The sequence below is a fragment of the Narcine bancroftii genome, chromosome 6 (genome assembly GCF_036971445.1).
Source record: "Narcine bancroftii isolate sNarBan1 chromosome 6, sNarBan1.hap1, whole genome shotgun sequence".
Classification (NCBI taxonomy): Eukaryota; Metazoa; Chordata; class Chondrichthyes; order Torpediniformes; family Narcinidae; genus Narcine; species Narcine bancroftii.
This window is the reverse complement of record NC_091474.1, coordinates 22,236,708-22,259,856: the sequence shown is the minus strand read 5'-3', so window position 1 is coordinate 22,259,856 and position 23,149 is coordinate 22,236,708. Positions and strand designations below refer to the sequence as shown.

Below are 23,149 nucleotides of genomic sequence, written 5' to 3'. Positions count from 1 at the left end.
ACTCAACAATGTTGATCTCTTTGTAGACAAGGAGAGGTACATTTTCAAGTTACACCATGGCCAAGATCAATAAGGACTGAACAGTTGTGCTTAACTTGAGAGATTTCTCCAGCTCCTCTGTAGTGCAAAGGTCTGTTCCGTAATGTATGAACATTAAAGGATGGGTTCAAAGAGACACAATCATCAATCTGCCAGCTCATCTCTGCTCACTTTTTAAAAAACAAATCATTGATTCAGAGCTACTAATTGCTTTTTCTGGTTAAAGGTGTAGTTAATAACTTTACAAGCAGTATTTTATCTCGAGTTGGACTTTCTGGACCAAAAGTGAATACCTGAAACACAGGCATTCTCAATGGGGGGCCCCTACAGCCCCGCCCCCCCCCCCCCCAGGGGCCACAGTTCATTTAAATAAAAGCCTTGTTTTCTTTTCACCTCACGTAACATAAATAATTTTTTAAAAAATTATGTACAGTAAAATTCCAATTACCTGGAATTCAAGCAACCGCCATAAAAAAGAAATAAATAAGAACAAATAAACATTTCAATAAAAGTTTAAAATTGTAAAAGTAAATTGTTCTCTGAAGTAACACATGAACCTTTGGTAAAGATGGGAGCAAATATTCCGTCAGTGGAGTGCCTTGGTCGTGCTTTGCTCGTAGCAGCTGTTTGGATAAAGTTGTGTGAAATGGCAATGGCAGTTTCACCAGAAACTTTGAGTAGAATATTAAGGGGGCCATAGCCATAAAAAGGTTGAGATTAGCTGATTGCAGCCAAGTAATGCTATTTCAGTAAGATTATTGAATTGTGGTCTGGACATTAAGTTACAGCTCTGTTTAAAATGGGTCACATTAAGGTCAATTAGATTCTTGTGAGCCCAACTCTAACCCTAACCCTGTTGAATGGCCATGTGCTAAGGCAAGTTTTGTCACTGTTAATATTATTTGCCAAGAGTGCTAAAAACACCCATAAAGAAATAATTTGGAGCTAAGAGATAAGTTTGCAAAATATTCTTAAACCATCATGAGTTTGTATTTATCATGAACATTTAATTTTCAAGTGCTTTGTGATCAGTGAAACCTCTCTATGTATTTGTAATCACTGATCCAGAGGTTTAATAACCTGCACCAAATTTCCATTGGTATAGAAATCCCTCCCAAGATACATTGGAGAAAAGATACATTGGTTTTCTGGCTTGATTTTCTGTTCAATGTCTTCAAATTAGGGGAAAAAAAATATTGTACTGTGTTGGGAGGTCAAATCCTGTTGACTAATGTCAGCAGTTCTGAATGGAATTGTCAGATTTAAGCCATTTATATAGCTGAAAACTGGAACTTAATATGATGTTTTCCCCTCTGTCAAAGTCTCTCCTCTCTTTTCCCTCTGTCTAAGTTTCTCACTTCCCTTTTCCCTCTGTCAAATTCTGCAATGATGTGGATGTCCCAGTGGCCACCCATTTCAATTCCCTGCCTCATTCTCTTGCCGACATGTCTGTCCATGATCTCATGCACTGCCAGACTGAGACTACCCGCAAATTGGAGGTACAGCATCTCATATCCTATCTGGGCACCCTCCAACTGGACAGCATTAATGTGGACATCTCTGGTTTCCATTCGGCCTCCCCTACCCCATCTATCCCTGTCTCATTTCCTCTTGCTATGTCTCTCTCTCTCTCTCTCTCTCTCTCTCTCTCTCTCTCTCTCTCTCTCTCTCTCTCTTTCCTCTTTCCCCTCTGCTTCCTTTCATCCAGTTCTGCTTTCACAGAGCCAACATGCCCCTTTCCCTATCAATTCTCATCTTTCCTCTTCCTGTCCTCCTATCCATGTCCATTTGTCTGTTGGTCTGTACTCCAACTTTTCTTTCCTTCCCCTAGCCTTTTAATCCAGGTGCCTGCCTGCTTTTTATCGAAGAAGGGCTCAGACCTGAAATCTTTACCTCCTATGGATGCTACAAGGCCTACTGAGTTCCTCTATCATTTCTGTGTTTTTACTACAATTACAATGTATGCAGACTTTTGTGTTTCCCTTTAAGAGGCTACTCAGCCCATGTTAGTTCCTAACAGAAGAATCTCATCATTCCCATTCACCTCTGCTTACTTTCCCTAGCCCTGTATCTTGTCCACTCTCTCCAAGGCCATTTTGATAATATATAGTACCCAATTAACCTATCCATATAGGAAACTGGAGCACCTACTTGGTTACAGAAGCACATGGAAAATTCACAGACAGCACTCAAAGTCAGGATTGAACCCAGGTCCTTGAAGTCTTGAGGCAGAAGCACTGACTGCCACCTTTAAGACATTGCCCATGTGAGGCTCAAATTCAGATTATGAGATTGTTGAGTTGTCTACTACACCAACAAGATCCTGTCAAGCACCATAGCCCCAAATGTACTGACTGAACACAAAAGCTGTTGGGGAATGGATCCAGCATGTGATCCAAGATCCAAATGACTTCGATGGAGATTCTAGGACTAGAAACGAGAAGCAAAGAGGAAGGTGCAATACACAAATGTGCTGGAGAAACTCAGCAGGTTACACAGCATCCAATAGGACGTAAAAGGTACTAACGTCTTGGGACTGGGTCTTCTGTCAGGAATAAGAAAAAAACAGGCAGACGCCTGAAAAAAAGCTGGAGGAAGGAGGTGAGGGGTGTAAATTGTACAGGATAATATATTGGATACAAAGGCTGGTGGGGTGGTAGATGAGGACAAGGGGAAATCCTGCCCTAGTTGCATATCAGGGCAGAAGGGACCAGGACAGATGCATGGGAAATAGAGGAGATGGGGGTGAGGGCTGAGTAGAGGGGAAGCCACAGTTTCTGAAGGGGGAAATTGCAGAGGATAATATGATGGTTGCGGAAGCTGGTGGGGTGGTAGGCAAGAAGAAGGTCAGTTCCTTTTTTAAAAATTTTACTTTTGTTTAAAGTTTATAATTATTTTTCTTAGGTGATTTTGGTTATTTTTTATTATCAATTTAATGTTTTTTAAGAACTTCAGTCAATTTCTTTGTGCAGATTTGATAGCAGCTTAAGCTAGAGTAGGGTTTTGTCAACTGTCACAGCTTTCAGTGATGTTTAGGGTAAGTGCACTACTGAGGTACCACAATTTTATGCATTTGTATACAATGCCAGGTAATTGCAATTCCCTTGTTGGTTCAGAGCGTACAAGACAAACCTTACATACCATATCCTTGACCTTTAGATGGCCTGTGGCAAATGCAATGGAATTTGGAGGTGTTGATATTGGCAGCATGAAAGCATATGAGCATACAACAGTTGCTGGGATAACCAGGAACAGAGGGTTGACCCTCATCCGGAAAGTCTGGAATAAACAACAAGTTTTCAGGATGAGATGATGTCCTCATAATTAAGGGCAGTTCACTGTACATCATTCCCACTGACGTCTGGAATACCATAATACTGGCAGATAAGAATCCACATTCAAAGGATGTAATGAATATATATATATATCTATATATATATATAGAGAGAGAGAGAGAGAGAGAGAGAGATAGAGAGAGAGAGAGAGAGAGAGAGAGAGAGAGGCCATGCTTAGTTTGCAATGCAACAGACACACAAAGTGCTTTTAGATAAACATCTCATCAGAGTGGTGGCAAACCAAATCAAATGCTAACTTGAGAGAAAGTTGTTTCGAAAGATGTTTTGAAAGATGACTATAGTTTTGTTAAACAGGTTGGTTTGCAATGACAGCGAGAGGACAAGAGATGTTGGGAGGGATCAGCTACCTCTGATTCCAAATCCTCTGGTTTCAGGCTCCCAGCTCTTGACCAAAGCAGTACATCTCCCACCACCCACATACTACAAAGTAAAAAAAAAGAATCACCTCACGCTTTCACTCTGAGAATGGACTTCCATTACAATCAAGTTACTATATGATTCTTTTGAAAGCTCCTGAGATTTTTCTTTCAGAACATACAGCATAGTAACAGGCCCCTTCCAGCCTTCCAGCCCATGCCACTCAACTACATCCAATAAACCAGAAACCCCTGTACCCATTTTGAAGGGAGGGAGGGAAAACCCAAGGAGATATGAGGACAACATAAAAATTCATTACAGAGAGCACTGGATTCTAACATAGGTCACTTGTGCTAACCAAGGCACCTTGTTACTTATTTGTCACTAAAAGGCTGGTATTAAATCCTTGCAGATTAGATATTTTGCTGAATTCATGGTAACATAACCCAGCTGCGTTATATTCACATCCCTGTTTGCTGAGAAAGCTTCACCATTCAGTGCTGGTGTTGATTGACTGTATTGACTGTTGCATGTTTTCCAATCAATATGTTTTCCTCAATGATAGACTTAGAACTATCATTCACCACAACCTGAAGGAATATGTTTTTTTTTAAGCAAGTGTGATGTATTGTACTCTGGGGGGGGGGGGGCCTCAAATGTAAAGGGAATGTATGCAATTGATGGCAGAGCTCATAAAGCAATGATAGGCAAAGGAATTTGGGGGTCCGAGCCCATAGCTTACTGAAAATGGCCACACAAGTAGAAAGGGTGGTAAAGGAAGCACATGGCTTCATTGGGGCAGGATAGAGAGTATAAAGAGCAAGCCAAGTTGTTGAATAGAATGCCAGGTTTGACAAAATTTGAGAAGTTAATTGTGGACAAAGGAAATAAGGGATTTATTTTGGATATGTATCGGCTGTTGCAAGAGAAAATGGATAAAATTGATATATATATATATATATATAAAACTAAAGAGAAATGGGAGAAGGACTTAGCTATTGTTTTGACTTGGGAAGAATGGTCAAATATGTGTGTAGATAGTGTAACAAAATTACTTAATGTGAGATGTAATATGGTTAATTACAACTTTATACATCAATTATACTTAACTCCTACAGCTGTCAACCTGGAAATTAGAAGACAACTTGAGAATACAACAATGGTACATAGAAATAAATAAATGTATTCCATTAGAAAAAATAACATCTTCTTCTTTGGCTTGGCTTCGCGGATGAAGATTTATGGAGGGGTAAATGACCACGTCAGCTGCAGGCTCGTTTGTGGCTGACAAGTCCGACGCGGGACAGGCAGACACGGTTGCAGCGGTTGCAGGGGAAAATTTGTTGGTTGGGGTTGGGTGTTGGGTTTTTCCTCCTTTGTCTTTTGTCAGTGAGGTGGGCTCTGCGGTCTTCTTCTTCGCCCGCCGAACTGTGAGGCGCCAAGATGCACGGATTGAGGCGATATCAGCCCACTGGCGGTGGTCAATGGGGCAGGCACCAAGAGATTTCTTTAGGCAGTCCTTGTACCTCTTCTTTGGTGCACCTCTGACACGATGGCCAGTGGAGAGCTTGCCATATAACATGATCTTGGGAAGGCGATGGTCCTCCATTCTGGAGACGTGACCTACCCAGTGCAGTTGGATCTTCAGCAGCGTGGATTCGATGCTGTCGGCCTCTGCCATCTCGAGTATGTCGATGTTAGGATATAATTTAAGAAATAGCATCACAATATTCAAACAAATATGGGAACCATACATGAAATACAATAGAGAAATCCTACCATGGACCTCCACCACCTAAAATGACAGAAGGAGAAGACAACGAAAAGAACTGACTCAGTATATAAAAGTAAAAGATAAAAAATTCTTGTTTATTTTTATTAAGTGACGACATTGTTTAACGGGTTTAATATATCTTATAGATTGAACTTTGAATAAATGGGAAGGGGGGAGAGGGAGGGAGGGAAGGGAGGGGGGGGGAAAGGGGAGAAAATGACACTGTATATATTCAAGAGAAAAATGTCTGTATGTATTTTGGTCAATATGGTTTATAGTGTGAAAAATAAAAAAAATTATACTTAACTCCTGAAAAGTTAAAGAAATCTGGTTTTAGTCCATCAGATTTATGTTTTAGATAGCCAAACAGAATGGGAAAAAAAAGTACCTATGTGGGAAAGTTAAACTAGAGTAGGGTTTTGTCAACTGTCACAGCTTTCAGTGATGTTTAGGGTTTAGTGCACTACTGAGGTACTTCAATTTTATGCATTTGTATACAATGGCAGGTAATTGCAATTCCCTCGCTGGTTCAGAGCGTAAGTTAAAAAGGGATAAAGTTTTTGAGAGATTTATTTAAGGTTAATCTGCAATCGGACTCAATGATGTGTTTATTGGGTTATATGCATGTATTAGTGTCAAGGTTACAGATGGATAAACCACAGTTGCCGTTTATACGATTAGGGTTAGCAAGAAAATGTGTAGCTATTACATGGAAAAATGATGTAGAGTTGAATATACAAAGATGGCATTCTGAATTACAATCATGTATGTATTTAGAAAAAAATAACATAATCGATGAAATAATTATCCTTTTTTTGTTAAAATGTGGAGTTTGTATTTGGAATATATGGCTATAGATATTACGTAAATGAAATGTACAGAGTTGGCATGCTAAGCAGTTAATATTAAATACCTGAATAAAAGTGTTTTTTTAGGCTCTGACGTGGGTGGGTGGGTTGGAAGAAGATAGTTTAGAAGGGGGGTGGGAAGGGAAGGGCTTTTTTTGGATGTTGTTTTATATATATTATGTATATTGTTTTACAAAATCTATAAATAAAATTTTCCAAAAAAAAAGTTGTTGAATAGAAAAGTCTGTAGACACGAATTGCAGTGCAATACACGGAAGTGCTGGAGAACCTCAGCAGGTCACACAGCATCCATAGAAAGCAAAGGATAACCAACATTTCATGCCTCAGCCCTTCATCATGGTGAGAGCAGAAAGCAGACAGGTGCTTGAATAAAAAGGTGGGGGGAAGGAAAGAAGGTGTAGGGGCAGGAGCCAAGCCAACAGGAAAGAGGCAATTGGTGGCTTTATAAAACTTTGGAGAGGCTGCACTTAGAGCACTATGTGCAATTCAGTTTGCCGCATTACAGGAAGGATGTGGAAGAGGTTTACCAGGATGTTGCCTGGTTTAGAGGGAATGAGTTATAGAGAGGGATTGGAAAGCTGGGGACACTTGATAAAGGTTTATAAAATAATGAGGTGCTTAGATATGATGGAGAGTCAGAATGTTTTTCCCAGAATAAAAGCATCACACAGAAGAGGGAAGAAGTTTTGGGGAAATGTTGGGGCACTAGTTTCTGCAGTGAATGGTTGGTACCTGGAATAGGCTGCCAGGAGTAGTCGTGGTAGCAGATACAAAGGTAGGGAAATGTATACAATTGATGTCAGAGCTCTTAAAAGCAATGATTTAAGAAGCTTCTGTATAGATACTGTGGAGGTACACCACTGGCCTTCTGCAGGGGGAAACCTTGGTACCTGCAGAAGAGCATGGGGACAAGACAACACCTGGCCGGTGTCAATCAGCCGACCTGAATGGACCAAGCCCCACCCAGTCAGATGTCAATCACCCTCTGGGATATAAGCCTGAGCCGGCCCTTCAAAGTCACTCTCAGAGTTTACAGCAGCTCTCCTCACAGCTGGTTCTGTGGAAGTTTACGTCAATAAAGCCTGTTGTAGGGGGAGGAGTCACGTGCTGGAGTAGTGGCTGGTAGGAGAACTCCAGCCCTCTCCAGAAAAGTAAAAAAAATTAGAGAAAAAGCAAAGGCACAAACATAAAAACCATAACAAAGTGAAAGTAAAAGTGTGGAGAAAATGGCAGCGAAGAAAGAAAAATCAAAAACAACGGGAAGAAAAGAAGAAGGAAGGACGTCGGAAGAGGAAGGTGAAGGCCTTCCCGGTACGAGGAGGCCCGCCGTGGAGAGAGAAGCCCGTTCCCTGAGGTCAGTGGAAGCCCCGAATTTGGGACTACAAAAATGGCTCACGGAGCCAAACAAAAGTGCGCAACTGCGCATGCGCGAATCCTCACACATGCGCGATGCGCAAGACAAAAATAACACTGACGGGATGGGGGACCAGCTGAGGAGTAAATCTTCACAGCTGAAACAGACAACTACAACACAACAGCAAGAGGAAAACAGAAAATAACGAGAACAAGAAGGAAGAGAATAAAAATAAGAAATCAAATAAACAACAGATGACCAACCCAGAGGAAGAAGACCAGCATCAAGACACTTTTAATTTGTTTCCTCATTCTCCTTTTCTTGCAGTTTAATATACATATTTGTTATAAATCTTTTGATTAACATTGTATCTGTAATCACATATTCAAGGTTACTTCCCTCTGGTAAACTCAGATTGCTTCCTAATTTATCCTTCAAGTAGGATCTCAGTTGGTAATATGCCAGCGCTGTATCTCCAGTTATATTGTACTTATCTCTCATTTGTTCAAAGGATAAGAATCTACTTCCTGAAAAACAATTTTCTATTCTTTTAATCCCTTTTTTTTCCCATTCTCTAAAGGAAAGGTTGTCTATTGTAAAAGGGAGTAGCTTATTTTGCGTCAATATTAGTTTTGGTAATTGATAATTTGTTTTATTTCTTTCTACATGGATCTTCTTCCAAATATTGAGGAGATGATGTAATACTGGAGAAGTTCTATGTTGTACCAATTTTTCGTCCCATTTATATAATATGTGTTCAGGTATCTTTTCCCCTATTTTATCTAATTCTAATCTCGTCCAGTCTGGTTTTTCCCTTGTTTGATAAAAATCTGATAGGTATCTTAATTGTGCGGCTCTATAATAATTTTAAAGTTTGGCAATTGTAAGCCTCCTTGTTTATACCATTCTGTCAATTTATCTAGTGCTATCCTCGGTTTCCCCCCCCTCTCCATAAAAATTTCCTTATTATTTTCTTTAACTCTTTGAAGAATTTTTCTGTCAGTTGTATTGGCAATGCCTGAAATAAGTATAATATCCTTGGGAAAATGTTCATTTTAATACAGTTTATCCTTCCTATTAGTGTTAGTGGTAAATCTTTTCAATGCTCTAAATCGTCCTGTAATTTTTTCATTAGTGGATAATAATTGAGTTTATATAGTTGGCCGAGATTTTTGTTTATTTGTACACCTAGGTATCTTATTGCCTGCATTTGCCATCTAAATGGAGATTCCTTCTTAAATTTTGAGAAATCCGCATTATTCATAGGCATTGCTTCACTTTTATTTACGTTTATCTTGTAACCCGACACTTCTCCATATTCCTTCAATTTCTTATATAATTCTTTTATTGATAGTTCTGGTTCTGTTAAGTACACTATAACATCATCCGCAAACTAAACAAAAATGGGAACAAGATTTAAATATAAAGATAAAAAAGGAAACATGGGAGAAATTATGTTCTGGAACGATGAGAAATACAATAAATACGAGGCTACGTATGATACAATATAATTGGTTACACAGACTATACATTACACCGCAAAAGTTAAATAAATGGGACCCAACAGTATCTGATAGATGTTTTCGATGTAAAAAAGAAATGGGAACAACAATTCATGCAATCTGGACATGTGAGAGAGTAGAAAAATTTTGGGATGATCTCAATCAGATATTAAATAAAATAACAGAAAACAATATACCAAAGAATCCAGAGATCTTTCTCCTAAGTAACATAAAAAAACAAAGAATTTGGAATTGATTTGGAGGATGCACAAAAAAGATTTGTTAAGATAGCCCGAGCCGTAGCAAAAAAATGTATTATGTCAACCTGGAAATTGGAAGATAATTTGAAAATACAACAATGGTATATAGAAATGAATAAATGTATTCCATTAGAAAAAATAACATATAGTTTAAGAAATAATATGGAAATATTCAAACAAGTATGGGAGCCTTACATTAAATACAATAGCGAAAACCTACTGGGGACAAACATTACTTAAGTTGATGGAAGGAGAAGGAAAGAAAAGAATGGACTCTGTAGAATTTCTGGTGTATTTTTGTTGAATGACAACATTGTCTGACTGAATTAATGCAACCTAGATTGTATACCTAAAATGGATGAGAGGGGGGGGGAGGGTGGGGGGGGTGGCTTGGGAGGAGGGAGGGGGGGGAGAAAAAGTCACTGTAAATGTGTGAAAAAGAAAAAGTGTATATCATGGCTATTGTGATTTATGATGTGAAAAATAAAAAAAATTTAAAAAAAGACACTTTTAATAAAAATAAGAAGACCAAAAATACCCAACAAAATAAAACAAACAACCCAACAAGAAAACCAGAAGAGACAGAGGTAAAGGACACAGATCCTGGAGTGGACTCAGAAGAAGAGGAGGAAGAAACACAGAGAAATGGAAGATGAAGGGAAGGGCAAGTACATGGATATATTTTTTTTAAAGAATATATGGAAACAGTAAAAGAATGGCAGTCACAAGAATTCAGTGAAATAAAAAGAAGAAGAAAAAGTACAGAAGAAAAAGTGAATAGATTAGAGATGATCATGACAGATATAGGAAAAAGAGTAGACAAGGTGGAAGAATGAGAAACAGCCATAGAAATGGAAGTAGATGACTTAAAAAAGAAACTAGAAGAATCTGATAAAAAAGTTAAAGAGACACAGGAGCTGTTAGCTCAGAAGATAGATATAATGGAAAATTATCATAGAAGAAACAATATAAAGATAGTGGGCCTTAAGGAAGATGAAGAGGGCAAAAATATGAGAGAATTTATAAAAGAATGGATCCCCAGGGTCCTAGGAAGACCAGAATTACAGGAAGAAATGGAAATAGAAAGGGCACACAGAACATTAGCCCCTAAACCACAACCACAACAAAAACCAAGATCCATTCTAGTAAAATTCCTAAGATATACAACAAGAGAAAATATATTGGAGAAGGCAATGAAAAAAATAAGAGAAGACAAAAAACCACTGGAATACAAGGGTCAAAATTTTTTTTTCTATCCAGATATAAGTTTTTAACTCCTGAAGAAGAGGAAGGAGTTCAATGCAGCAAAAACGACCCTATGGAAAAAAGGTTATAAATTTATGTTAAAATACCCAGCGGTACTTAAAATATTTATTTCGGGGCAGCAAAGCAAACTATTCTCGGATCCGGAAGAAGCACGAAAATTTGCAGAACAACTACAAAACAGACAGAGAGGTGAAGAGATGTAACAAGAACAAAATGACAACAAACTATATGTATGTGTGTATGTATATATATATATATATATATATATGTATATATAATAGAGTATAGGTAAGAACTAAAAAGGGAAAGAACGGGAAGAAAGGAAGAAAGGAGGGAATTAAGAGAGTGACCTTTGTTATATATGAAGATTAAAATCTTTTCTGGGGGGGATGGGTGGGGAAGAGTTACGGTCACTGCGAAATCAGTTGACGCTTGCGAGCGGATTCGCAAATCCAAATGGAGAGGGGAGATGTGGTTGCCTGACAAGGGACAAAGGGCAACTCAGAAAGGGGAGGGACTATTGGGGTTAAAGGAATCTTAGATATGTGAATAATGGAAATATTTTATGTTTTAGAAATGTTGTTTTATAATGTGTTCAAAAAAAGAAAGCAGAAATGGATAAGAAGGGAAGGTGGTGATGAGGAAATGGAAAGGAAAGATAAACAAAGTATGAAATGACTATGTTGAACTATATGACTTTAAATATTAATGGAATACATAACCAAATCAAAAGGAAGAAACTGTTAAATTTACTGAAAAAAGAAAAAATTGATATAGCATTCGTACAAGAAATACATCTAACTGAAGTGGAACACAAGAAATTAAAGAGAGATTGGATAGGACATGTAACAGCAGCATCATATAATTCAAAAGCCAGAGGAGTAGATATATTAATCAATAAAAATGTACCAATCAAAATAGAGGAGGAAATAATAGATCCAGCAGGGAGATATGTAATGATAAAATGTCAGATATATTCAGAATTTTGGAATTTACTCAATGAAGAAGATCAAAAATTTATGCAAGATATCTTTTTGAAGATAGCAGATACGCAAGGGAACATATTAATAGGAGGGGATTTTAACCTTAATTTTGACTCAAACATGGATAAAATTGGAAAAAAACTAACAGAAAGAACAAAGTAACTAAATTTATAATTAAATCGATGCAAGAAATGCAACTTTTGGATATATGGAGGAAACAACACCCAAACAAAAAGGAATATTCATATTATTCGGGTGGACATAAAACATATTCCTGTTATCAGCCCACATTCAAGGGAGAGTTAGGAAAACGGAATATAAAGCTAGACTATTATCAGACCACTCACCCCTGCTATTGGCAATAGAGCTAGAGGACATCCCACCAAGAATGTATAGATGGAGATTAAACTCCATGCTATTTAAAAGACAGGATTTTAGAGAATTCATTGAATGACAAATTAAAATGTACTTTGAAATAAGTACGAAATCAGTGAAAGATAAGTTTATACTATGGGACGCAATGAAAGCGTTCATCAGAGGGCAAATAATAAGTTATGTAACTAAGATGAAGAAGGACTACAATCGGGAAACAGAAGAGTTGGAAAGGGAAATAACAAATATAGAAAAAGAATTAGCAATAAAGGAAGATACAACTAAAAGAAGAGAATTGGCAGATAAAAAAATAAAATATGAAACACTACAAACATATAAGGTGGAGAAGAACACAATGAAGACAAAACAGAAATATTATGAGCTAGGAGAAAAAACGCACAAAATTCTAGCGTGGCAGATTAAGACAGAACAAACTAGGAGAATGATATTGGGATTAAGGAAAAAGGACAAACAAATTACATATAATCAAACGGAGATCAATGAAAACTTCAGGGAATTCTACGAGCAACTATATCAAACTGAAAACGAAGGGAAAGAAGACAAAATAGATGAATTTTTAACTAAAATTGAACTACCAAAATTACAAACAGAGGAGCAAAATAAATTAATAAAACCATTTGAAATAGAAGAATTACAGGAGATATTAAAAAACTATCGAACAATAAAACACCAGGAGAGCATGGATTCCCAATAGAATTCTATAAAACATTTAAAGACTTATTAATTCCTCCCCTCCTGGAAGTAATCAACCAGATTGATAAAACACAAAGCATACCAGATTCATGCAAAACAGCAATAATTACAGTAATAGAGGAAAGATCCACTTGCACCAGCGTCATATAGACCAATATCTCTACTTAACACAGATTATAAGATAATAGCTAAACTATTAGCAAACAGATTGGCCAACTATGTACCAAAAATAGTAAATCTAGACCAAACTGGATTTATTAAAAAAAAGACGAACAACAGATAATATCTGTAAATTTATCCACTTAATTCATGCAGTAGAAGGAAATAAAACTCCAACAGTAGCGGTTGCTTTAGATGCAGAGAAGGCCTTTGACAGAGTAGAATGGAATTATTTATTCTAAGTAATACAAAAATTCAGCCTACCAGAGAAATATATTAATTGGATTAAAGCATTATATAAGGGGCCATTGGCGAAAGTGACAGTAAATGGATATATATCAAAACAATTTAACTTAAGCAGATCAGCAAGGCAGGAATGTCCACTATCTCCCTCACTGTTCGCATTAGTTATAGAACCACTAGCAGAACTGATAAGAACAGAAAATAAAATAAGAGGGATAAAAATAAAAGAGAAGGAATATAAAATCAGTCTATTTGCAGATGACTTTATAATATACTTAACAGAATCAGAAATATCAATAAAAGAATTACATAGGAAATTGAAGGAATATGGAGAAGTATCGGGTACAAGATCAACACAAATAAAAGTGAAGCAATGCCAATGAATAATGTGGATTTCACAAAGCTTAAGAAAGAATCGCCATTTAGATGGCAAACACAAGCAATGCGATACCTAGATATACAACTAAATAAAAACCTCGGCCATCTATATAAACTCAATTACCATCCATTAATGAAAAAATTACAAGACGACTTAGAGCATTGGAAAGACTTACCACTAACACTGATAGGGAGGATAAACTGTATTAAAATGAATATTTTTCCAAGGATACAATACCTATTTCAGTCATTACCAATACACCTAACAGAGAAATTCTTCAAGGAGTTAAAGAAAATAATAAGGAAATTCTTATGGAAAGGGGGGAAACCAAGGATAGCACTAGATAAATTAACAGAATTGTACAAACAAGGAGGCTTACAACTACCAAACTTTAAGAATTATTATAGAGCCGCACAATTAAGATACCTATCAGATTTTTATCAAACAAGGGAAAAACCAGATTGCACCAGATTAGAACTAGATAAAATAGGGGAGAAGATACCTGAACATATACTATATAAATGGGATGAAAAATTGGTGCAACGTAGGAATTGCATCATCTGCTCAACATTTGGAAGAAGATTCATGTAGAAAGGATTAAAACAAATTACCAACTACCAAAACTAATATTGACGCAAAATCAGCTAATCCCTTTCACAATAGATAACCTTTCCTTTAGAGAATGGGAGAGAAAAGGGATCAAAAGAATAGAAAATTGTTTTTCGGGAAATAAATTATTATCCTTTGAACAAATGAAGGACAAATATAATATAACTCACGATACAATGTTTGCATACTACCAACTGAAAACCTACTTGAAGGACAAATTGGGAAACAGTCTGAGGTTACCAGAGGGAAGTCATTTTGAATATGTGATTACAGACACAATGATAATCAAAAGATTTGTAACAAATATGTATATTAAACTACAAGAAAAGGAGAATGAGGAAACAAATGGTAAAACTAAACAAAAATGGGAACAAGATCTAAACATAAAGATAAAGAATGAAACATGGGAGAAGCTATGCTCCGGAACTATGAAAAATACAATAAACACGAGGTTACAAATGATACAATATAATTGGATTCACAGGACACCTCAAAAGTTAAATAAATGGGACCCAACAGTATCAGACAGATGTTTTCGCTGTAAAAAGGAAACGGGAACAACAATTCATGCAATTTGGACGTGAGAAAGTGGAAAAATTTTGGGAAGATCTAAACCAGATATTAAATAAAATCACAAAAAGCAATATACCAAAAAACCCAGAGATCTTCCTCCTAAGTAATATAAGAAACAAAGAATTTGGACTCGATTTGGATGGAGCACAAAAAAGATTTGTTATGATAGCCCTAGCTGTAGCAAAAAAATGTATTATGTCAACCTGGAAATTAGAAGACAACTTGAGAATACAACAATGGTACATAGAAATGAATAAATGTAATCCATTAGAAAAAATAACATATAATTTAAGAAATAACATTACAATATTCGAACAAATATGGGAACCATACATGAAACACAATAGAGAAATCCTACCATGGACTTCCACCATCTAAAATGACAGAAGGAGAAGACAACGAAAAGAACTGACTCAGTAAAATTTCTTGTTTATTTTTATTAAGTGACAACATTGTTTAACAGGTTTAATGTATCTTATAGATTGAACTTTAAATAAATTGGAAAGGGAGTGAGGGAGGGAGGGGTGAAAAATGACACTGTATATATTTAAGAAGAAAAATGTCTGTATGTATCTTGGTCAATATGGTTATAGTGTGAAAAATAAAAAATTAAAAAAAAATAAAGCCTGTTGTACAGTCTTTTGGTTTTGTGTGTTTGCTTCTGACCGACGGCGCACCACAGATACATTATAGATGGAAGGATATCTGTAAAGTTCAAGCAGCAATTTCAGTTTGATTTGGACACCCTATTTGGCACAGAAATGTGGCCAGAAGGCCCGTTCCATTGCTTGCTCTATATTCTATGTCCGAATTACACCTTCACATTCAATCAACATTGTCAGTCTTAAGAGAATTTTAGCACCATGGAGGCAGAGAATAAAGTTCACCTGAGATCCTATCAACATTCAAAACACAAAACTTTCATCTCATTATGTTAAGTTGGATTCAAACCAAGGAGTGATGAGACTCACTGAATGAGCTGGACACAAGCTATCAGCCCATGTGACACATTGGCTCAGGGATACTGCCCTCTGTTTAAATCAGGCCAGGTGTTCCTCACTCCAGGACTGGAACTGATTGATACTTCAATACTGTATTGAAAGGGAGTTCATTAATCTGGGATCTTTTCAATGAGACATAGTTTAAGACCCTGTGTTAGTGTTCAAGTGGACACAAGTCAAATTCCAGTAAGGGGGAAGTAGACCTTTGGCTGATCTGTCAATACTACTCCCCGAGCAAGGTCCCTCAAACAGATTAACTAATCATTTAATTCATTGCCACTTGAGGAAATCGACTGAAGGGAGCATAAAAACAGTACTTAATGGTTAAACAAATGCATTGGCAATCTGGACTGAAATTCAAGACATCTGAATGAGGTGTTGCTTCAAGAACGTAGCCATCATTGTAAAGGACCCCCATCACCCTGGTCACAATCCCTTCATACTGCTTCCTTCAGGCAGAAGTTACGAACGCCCGAATTCCAGCACCATTAGGTTCAGGAAAAGTTTTTTTTTCAAAATGCTATCAGGCTTTTGAACCTCCCAGAGTACTCTCACCTTGACCACAAACTTCTCTGGGACCACCAAAAGATCTGTTCATACTATTGAAATGCTATTTCTTTTCTGTGCACAAACTGTCCTTTCATAATTTTTATCACTTTTTCTGTCTTGGGATATTTTGATAATTTAATAAATATTAATTGCAATTGGTGTATCTTACGTACATGTGGGTAATAAGAATTTCAAAGCTTCTGTATATTGACAGTGAACTCTCATCATCTCGACACATCTTTCTTAACAAATGAGAATTTTAAAGACAATTACTTATACCACATGGAATTTAAAAATTAGTGTTCTTATTGATCATCAGTAAACTGGTGGGAAGTCATGAAAACCAATTGAATTCTACAGTTTTACCATACAGGGTCAGGAGTTCAAGGGTTCAGGGTTGGGATGACCTGGTTAGCGTAGTGGTTAGTGTAATGCTATTGCAGCGCCAGTGACCCGGCTTCAAATCGGCTGCTCTCTGTAAGAGATTTGTGGATTTCCTCCGGGTGCTCCGTTTCCTCCCACGTTCTGAATACAAATGGGGTTAGTAGGTTAATTGGTCACATGGAGGCAAAAGGGTGGTGCATCCTCAAGGGCCAGAAAGGCCTGTGTCTGCGCTGAATCTCTGTATTAAATTTGCTGCAAGCCTCATCTGCATCATCCTGATCTTAAGAAGTCACTACATAAAAGCAAGATTCTCTTTAATCTTTTTGTACTTTCAAATGAGGGAACTCACCAGTTTAATTAAAATTGGCAGCAGTATGATAATTGTAGCGGTGTTGCTGGCAAGTTCAGTGAAGCATGTCACAAACACTAAGATCAGAATTAGAGCAGTGCTTGGTTTGAGGCTTACAAGTGGATGAAGCTGGTTACCTATCCAGGTCGACAGTCCCGAGATCTGGAAAGCAAAGACAATGGACATGGTAAAGCTCATAGGTGTGATAAGGCTGCAGGAACTCAAAGAGCATCACTACGAATCCAGTCAACCCAAACTCTGAAACATGAATATTGTAATGAATGGAGAGAAAAAAAAACACCAAAGCACAGCATTCCTTGTCCATGTTCGCTTCTCCATTCTCATTTCTCATTGCTTAATGTCTTGGCTGGCAATCAGGGGTCCAGCAATTCTACTGTGCACCCTGTGCAGCTACAAAAGACTTTGTGTGGCCAATATTCTGATATTAAACTCCAGTAAATTAACCTGGTTAATTTAAAGGGATCTTTTTTTGTCTTCAGTTTCATTGTATGTCAAGAGTCCTGACGGTTGTCAAATTGTCAATTGACAAATGAGAGTGTAAGGATTTATAGTTATTTAAGTTGAAAATTGTCCAAGCTGACTTACGCTTCCCAAGTTCCATCCCAAAACGTGATCGGGAATGCTGTGCAATAAGCACAGAGATTCAAAAGAGGAATACTTCCAGAAACACATTTCCGTAACACTACTTCGGGACCATCAAAGCATTCCTGACCCCAACCACTTTTTGTTATACAATGATCAACCAACAGTGAATATTTATTATTTTTTCCATCTTCTGACATGTTTTTATATGTTGTGTGTTTTATGTGTCTTGGAAGATGCAGCATGTAAGACTGCCACTGCAAATGTAAAGTTCCTGGTTTTCCGGAACTCTCAGCGAGTGCATACACTCCATGACCTGGTTTTCCAGGACTGGTTTTATACCCAACCACCAGCTGGTTTGTACTGCCATTCATACTGTAAAGGTTTACTCATGGGCACAATCTGGAGTATGTAGTATGAAAGGTTACAAATGGCCGGAGTGCACAGGATTAAATTTGAAATGTGAAAATAAACCCAATGTCGAGGTTAAGCAGCAAAATTGGTATTCTTACAAACAATATTTTAGATCAGTGGTTTTCAAACTGCCCCCCTAAACTCACATTCCACCTTAAACAATAAGTGCTCTGTGATTAGTCAGGGATTATGTGAGTAGAAAGAAAAAGTTTGAAAACCGTTATTTTAATCGTACCTAATTGTCTCGTTATGTGCAAGGTTTCAAAACTCCAAAAACAATTTTTCTCAACCAAAATACTTCAGTAACAATTGGGTCTGGAGCAGGGATTCTCCACCTTCCCTTCCCACTCACATCTCTGACTAATCACAGAGCACTTATAGCATAGGGATTGCTTAAGGTGGAATGTGAGTTTAAGGGGGCAGTTTGAAAACCACTGCTCTAGATGAACAACTGAGGGCATCAAAGTTCTCTTAAGTTTACCTCACAGCCTTTTGCTAAGGCGTAACCTCCTCCAATCAATAGAATCACATTCCAGGGTAGATTAGTTTGGATTTTTGCCCAGGAAAGCAGAGGCGGATTAACTTTTTCTGAGGCTGGAAAATAAAAATGTAGAGAAACAACTGAGGGCATTAATATCACAACATTGCAAAAACTTAATTAATTACCAGCTTTGGAAAGAAATGTTTGTGGTTCTTAATAGTTTCAAATATGATTGACATTTGTAGCAGCATACACCATGACTACTAACCATTTATGTAGAATATTTAATGCAGAACCAAAGTCCCAAGGCATTTCACAGAAATGTTCATTTATTTAAATTAAATTTAGATGTAACAGGCCCTGCTGGCCCACAAGCTAGTGCTGCACAAATAGCCCAATTAACCTACAACTCTGGTATGTTTCTAAGGCTGGGAGGAAACCAGAGCACCTGGAGGAAACCCAGAAACTACATAAGAAGATATTCGGGCCTCAATGAGCTGGGATTAAAGGAGCATTGTAGAAGAGCAAGAATTGGGGAGGGGGCCGAAGCAGCTGAAGGCATGGTGTCCGGGGCCTCAAAACTGAAAGAGTCAAGAATACTAAGATTATAGGTGAGGTGAGGGTTGAAAGGAGTTAAATTAAGTCATCAAACACAGTGTAGATGGGTAATTTGAATGGTGCAAGTTAGGATATGATCCTCTGACTTTAAGAGGGTAGCATGAGATTAGAACTGACCAGTCTAGATCTGACTAACAAAATGGAGCTGAGCCTGCTCCGCCATTCAATGAGATCATGGCTGACCTGATGATTGGCTCATCTCCACCTACCTGCCTTTGCCCCATATCCCTTAATTCCCCTACTATGTAAAACTCTATCCAACCTTGTCTTAAATACTGTATATTTACTGAAGTCACCTCCACTGCTTCAATGGGCAGTGAATTGCACAGATTCACCACCCTCTGGGAAAAGCAGTTCCTCTTCATCTCCATCCCAATTTACTACCCTGGAGCTTGAGGCTATATCCCCTAGTTCTGGTCTCCCCCACCAATGGAAAAAACTTACCTCCCTCTATCTTATCTCTGCCTTTCTAAGACTTGAATTACAGTTTCTGCATCAGCTGCATTGAGGAAGCGACAAAGAAGACCAACATTACAGAGCGGGAAATGGACAGTGACGTTACTTTTCCGAAGTGTAACAAAGCTCATTTTGCAATAAAAAATGATGACCAGGCTACAAAGAGCCTAGTTTAAAAAAAATAAAAGGGTTTAAGTGAGCAAATGATTCAGCATTTTCCTGAATATATTCTACATGTAAATATTTTACTCTTTCAAACAATGTAACACATCAACCATTTTAATGAATAACCATATCCTTGATAATGCAGGTAAAAATTTACTCAAATTTTGAGAGCACATTAGTAATTTAACCAGTGCAATCTTCTCTGCAAAGCACTGGTTAAACAAGGGATTATTTGACCCAGTAAGTTCATTGTGCTTCTCTCCACACACACAATGCACAGATCCAGGGTCTTCTGTGGTAATTGTTTCTCTGTGCACAATTCAGTTAAAAAATCTACTGCCTAAAGAACTCTCAAGGCCCTGGAAAATTCTGGAATTTGTTACTCAGGATGGAAACGGGAGTCGCTGGATTTCAACACAAACCATCTCCCCTCCCCTCCCCTCCCCCCACCCCCCCCCCCCCCCCCACACACACACACCCACAGCAAGGTACATTTAGTTTAGTGTATATTTTGATAATTTTGAGGGCCTGGGAAGCACTGGGTAAGACCAGTATCTAATGCCCAAGCTTAACGCATCTTGAGAAGATGTTGGTGAGCCACCTTCCTTAAATTGCTTCAGTTCTTCTGATGAGGTTACTCCCACAGAACTATGGGAAGTGAGCCCCAAGATTTAGGCCCAGTGACAAAGAAAGACTAATTTCCAAGCCAGGCCAGTGTGCAACTTGGAGGGGCGCTCCAAACACTTGCTGTCCTAGTTTCTCATAGTGGGTTTAGCAGGTGTTGCAGGAACGAGTAAAAACAGTACCTTTTGTCACTGCACACCAGTGATGGACAGAGTGGATGGTTGATTAAATCCCCTCAAGGTAATGACCCTCAAAAGATCCAGTGCCAAAGGACCTTTTCTTGACCTCAAAATGCCCTAACACAAGAGCATTCTCCAAATTCTGCTCCCCATTACTTTCTATGTCCTCCTTAGTAAATATCGATATGAAGTACTCATTTAGTGCCTCACCCAATTCCTCTGACTCAAAGCATGTATTCCCCCCTTTGTCCTTGCATGGTCCTATTTTCTCCCTTGTCATCCTCTTGTTTTAAATACGTGTGGCTAGTGTAGGGACAGCATGGTTAGTGTAGTAACGGTTACCTCAACACTATTACAGCACCAGGGTTAGAATTGGCTCAGTCTGTAAGGAGTTTGTATGTTCTCCCCATATCTATGTGGGTTTCCTCTGGGTGCTCTGGTTTCCTACCACATTCTAATGGGTTAGTAGATTAATTGGTCAGGTGGGGATATTGGGTGGCGTGGATTCATGGACTGGAAGGGTCTCTTACCGTACTGTATCTCTCAGAAAAATACCTGGGATTCTCTTTAATCCTGCTCGCCTTCCTGATGAGATTGCACTCTTTCCTGCAATCTTTATTCCTTGAGTGGTCTGTCTGATTGTAGCTTTCTGAATCTTACAATTGGTGTAAGAAATTTGTACATTTTCCCAGTGTCTGCGTGGGTTTCCTTTGGGTGATCTGGTTTCCACTCACATTCAAAGACATATGGGGCTAGTAGGTTAATTGGCCAATTTGGCAGGATGGGCTTGTAGGCCAGAAAGGCCCTATTACTATGCTGTGTCTCTAAATTAAAAATGAAATTTTATATTTCGACGTACAGCACGGTAACAGACCTTTCGGCCAATGAGACCATGCCGCCCAATTATTCCCAATTGACCTGCAACCCCTGAATGTTTTCAACAGTGGAAGGGAACTGGAGCCCCAGGGGAAACCCACGCAGACAAAGGGAGAATGTACAAACTCCTTACAGATAGTGCTGGATTCGAACCCCGGTCCTGATCACTGGCACTGTAATGCTGCTATGTTAACTGTGCCACTCAAATTAAAAATTTTTAAAATGGCTGGTGTCCAGTTTCTTGAGAGTTGTTGGACAGTCCTGATTTGTGCCAATGGGATGCATTCTTGGAAAGGAGGAGTGGCTTCAGACATGCACATCATCTTCTCCCCACTCATCGTCTCCTGCCAAGAGTTGCAGGTTTCTCATAATGTGGCCTTCTCTGCACGCTCCAAACTGCTCTCATGATTGTTCATCTCTTATAATAAAAGTGAAGTTCCCAGGTGTTTCCGTCACATAGTCCCCTTGCGTTCATAATTCAGGTAACTTGGATCACATACCTTTTGGAGTAAACCACCACTTCAGTGATGGCTTTTGGGATGGAAAGAAGCATAAGATGATAACGAAGGTCATCCCAGTCACCGCATCGGACACATAACTGGAAAAGAGTGTTTTTGAACAAAGTTGAATTTTATCGATGAAAATGAACAAAATTTGTGGCTTCTCGGCAGCATTACAGTCCAAATATTGCTATGAGTTACATTTTCAAACAAATAAATGAGAACAAAAGAAGATAAAGTGAGGGAGGGTCTGTGGTTCATTGCCCATTCTGGAATCTGATGGTGGAGGGGAAGCACCTTGTGCCTCTGAGTGCTTGTCTTCAGGCTCCTGTACCTCCTTTCTGATAGTAGCAGTGTGAAGAAAGCATGGCCTGGGTAGTGAGGATCCTTGAGGATAGAGGCTGGTTTTTTTTAAAGACACCACCTCTTGTGTAGAAGGAACAAATGGAAATTCAGTCATATTTGACTGAGCTAGAGGGAGCAGTTGAGCAGGGAAGGGCTTTGGAGCACAGGAGAATAAGGGATGATCGCATAGCACTGTACAAAATCATGACAGGAGTAGATCGGGTGAACATACAGAGTCTTTTGCCGAGGTTAAGAGAATTGGTAACCAGAGGACATAGGTTTAAGGTGAGGGGGGGAGATTTAACAAGAACCTGAGGGAAGGATTTTTTTAAATTATTATAAAACGCAGAGGGTGGTGGGTATATGGAACAGGCTGTCAGAGGAGGTGGCTGAGGCAGATAATATTGCAAGGTTTAAAGAAAAAATTGGATAGGATAGGTTTAGACAGAAGTGGGTCAAATACAGACAGGTGGGACATTTTGATTGGAATGGGCAAATTGGCCCGAAGGGGTTGTTTCCACCCTGTGTGACTCTGCAGCTAATTCTGTCTCAGGAAAAGAAAGCAAAGAGTAGGAAGAACTCAGGAGATCGAGCAGCATCTGTGGAGGCAAAAGGATGGTTGACGTTTCAGGTCGAGAACCTACATCAGGCCTGAGAGTGCAAGTCCTTTATTCTCTTCCAGTAATCATTAGAAATTCTTCACCGAGATGCTCAATTCTCAAGCATATACAGATGTGTGATGAAGTCGTTTGGATGTTAAGGAAATCAATAAATGGGATGGAAAGTAAAATTGGGA

At 38.4% G+C, this 23,149-nt stretch overlaps 1 protein-coding gene across 4 annotated transcripts in view; it reads right to left on the bottom strand.

Annotated features, from left to right (window-relative positions):
- slc13a3 (solute carrier family 13 member 3) overlaps positions 1–23,149 on the bottom strand; it is a 67,757-nt gene that overhangs the window by 14,300 nt on the left and 30,308 nt on the right. For all 4 annotated transcript variants that reach the window (XM_069888171.1, XM_069888170.1, XM_069888169.1 and 1 more), the window contains 4 exons: positions 22,009–22,106; positions 18,591–18,703; positions 17,093–17,254; positions 3,181–3,318 (listed from right to left, as the gene is read on the bottom strand). In XM_069888171.1, coding sequence (XP_069744272.1) covers positions 3,181–3,318; positions 17,093–17,254; positions 18,591–18,703; positions 22,009–22,106 — 511 coding nt within the window. The remainder of the gene's footprint in view (positions 1–3,180; positions 3,319–17,092; positions 17,255–18,590; positions 18,704–22,008; positions 22,107–23,149) is intronic.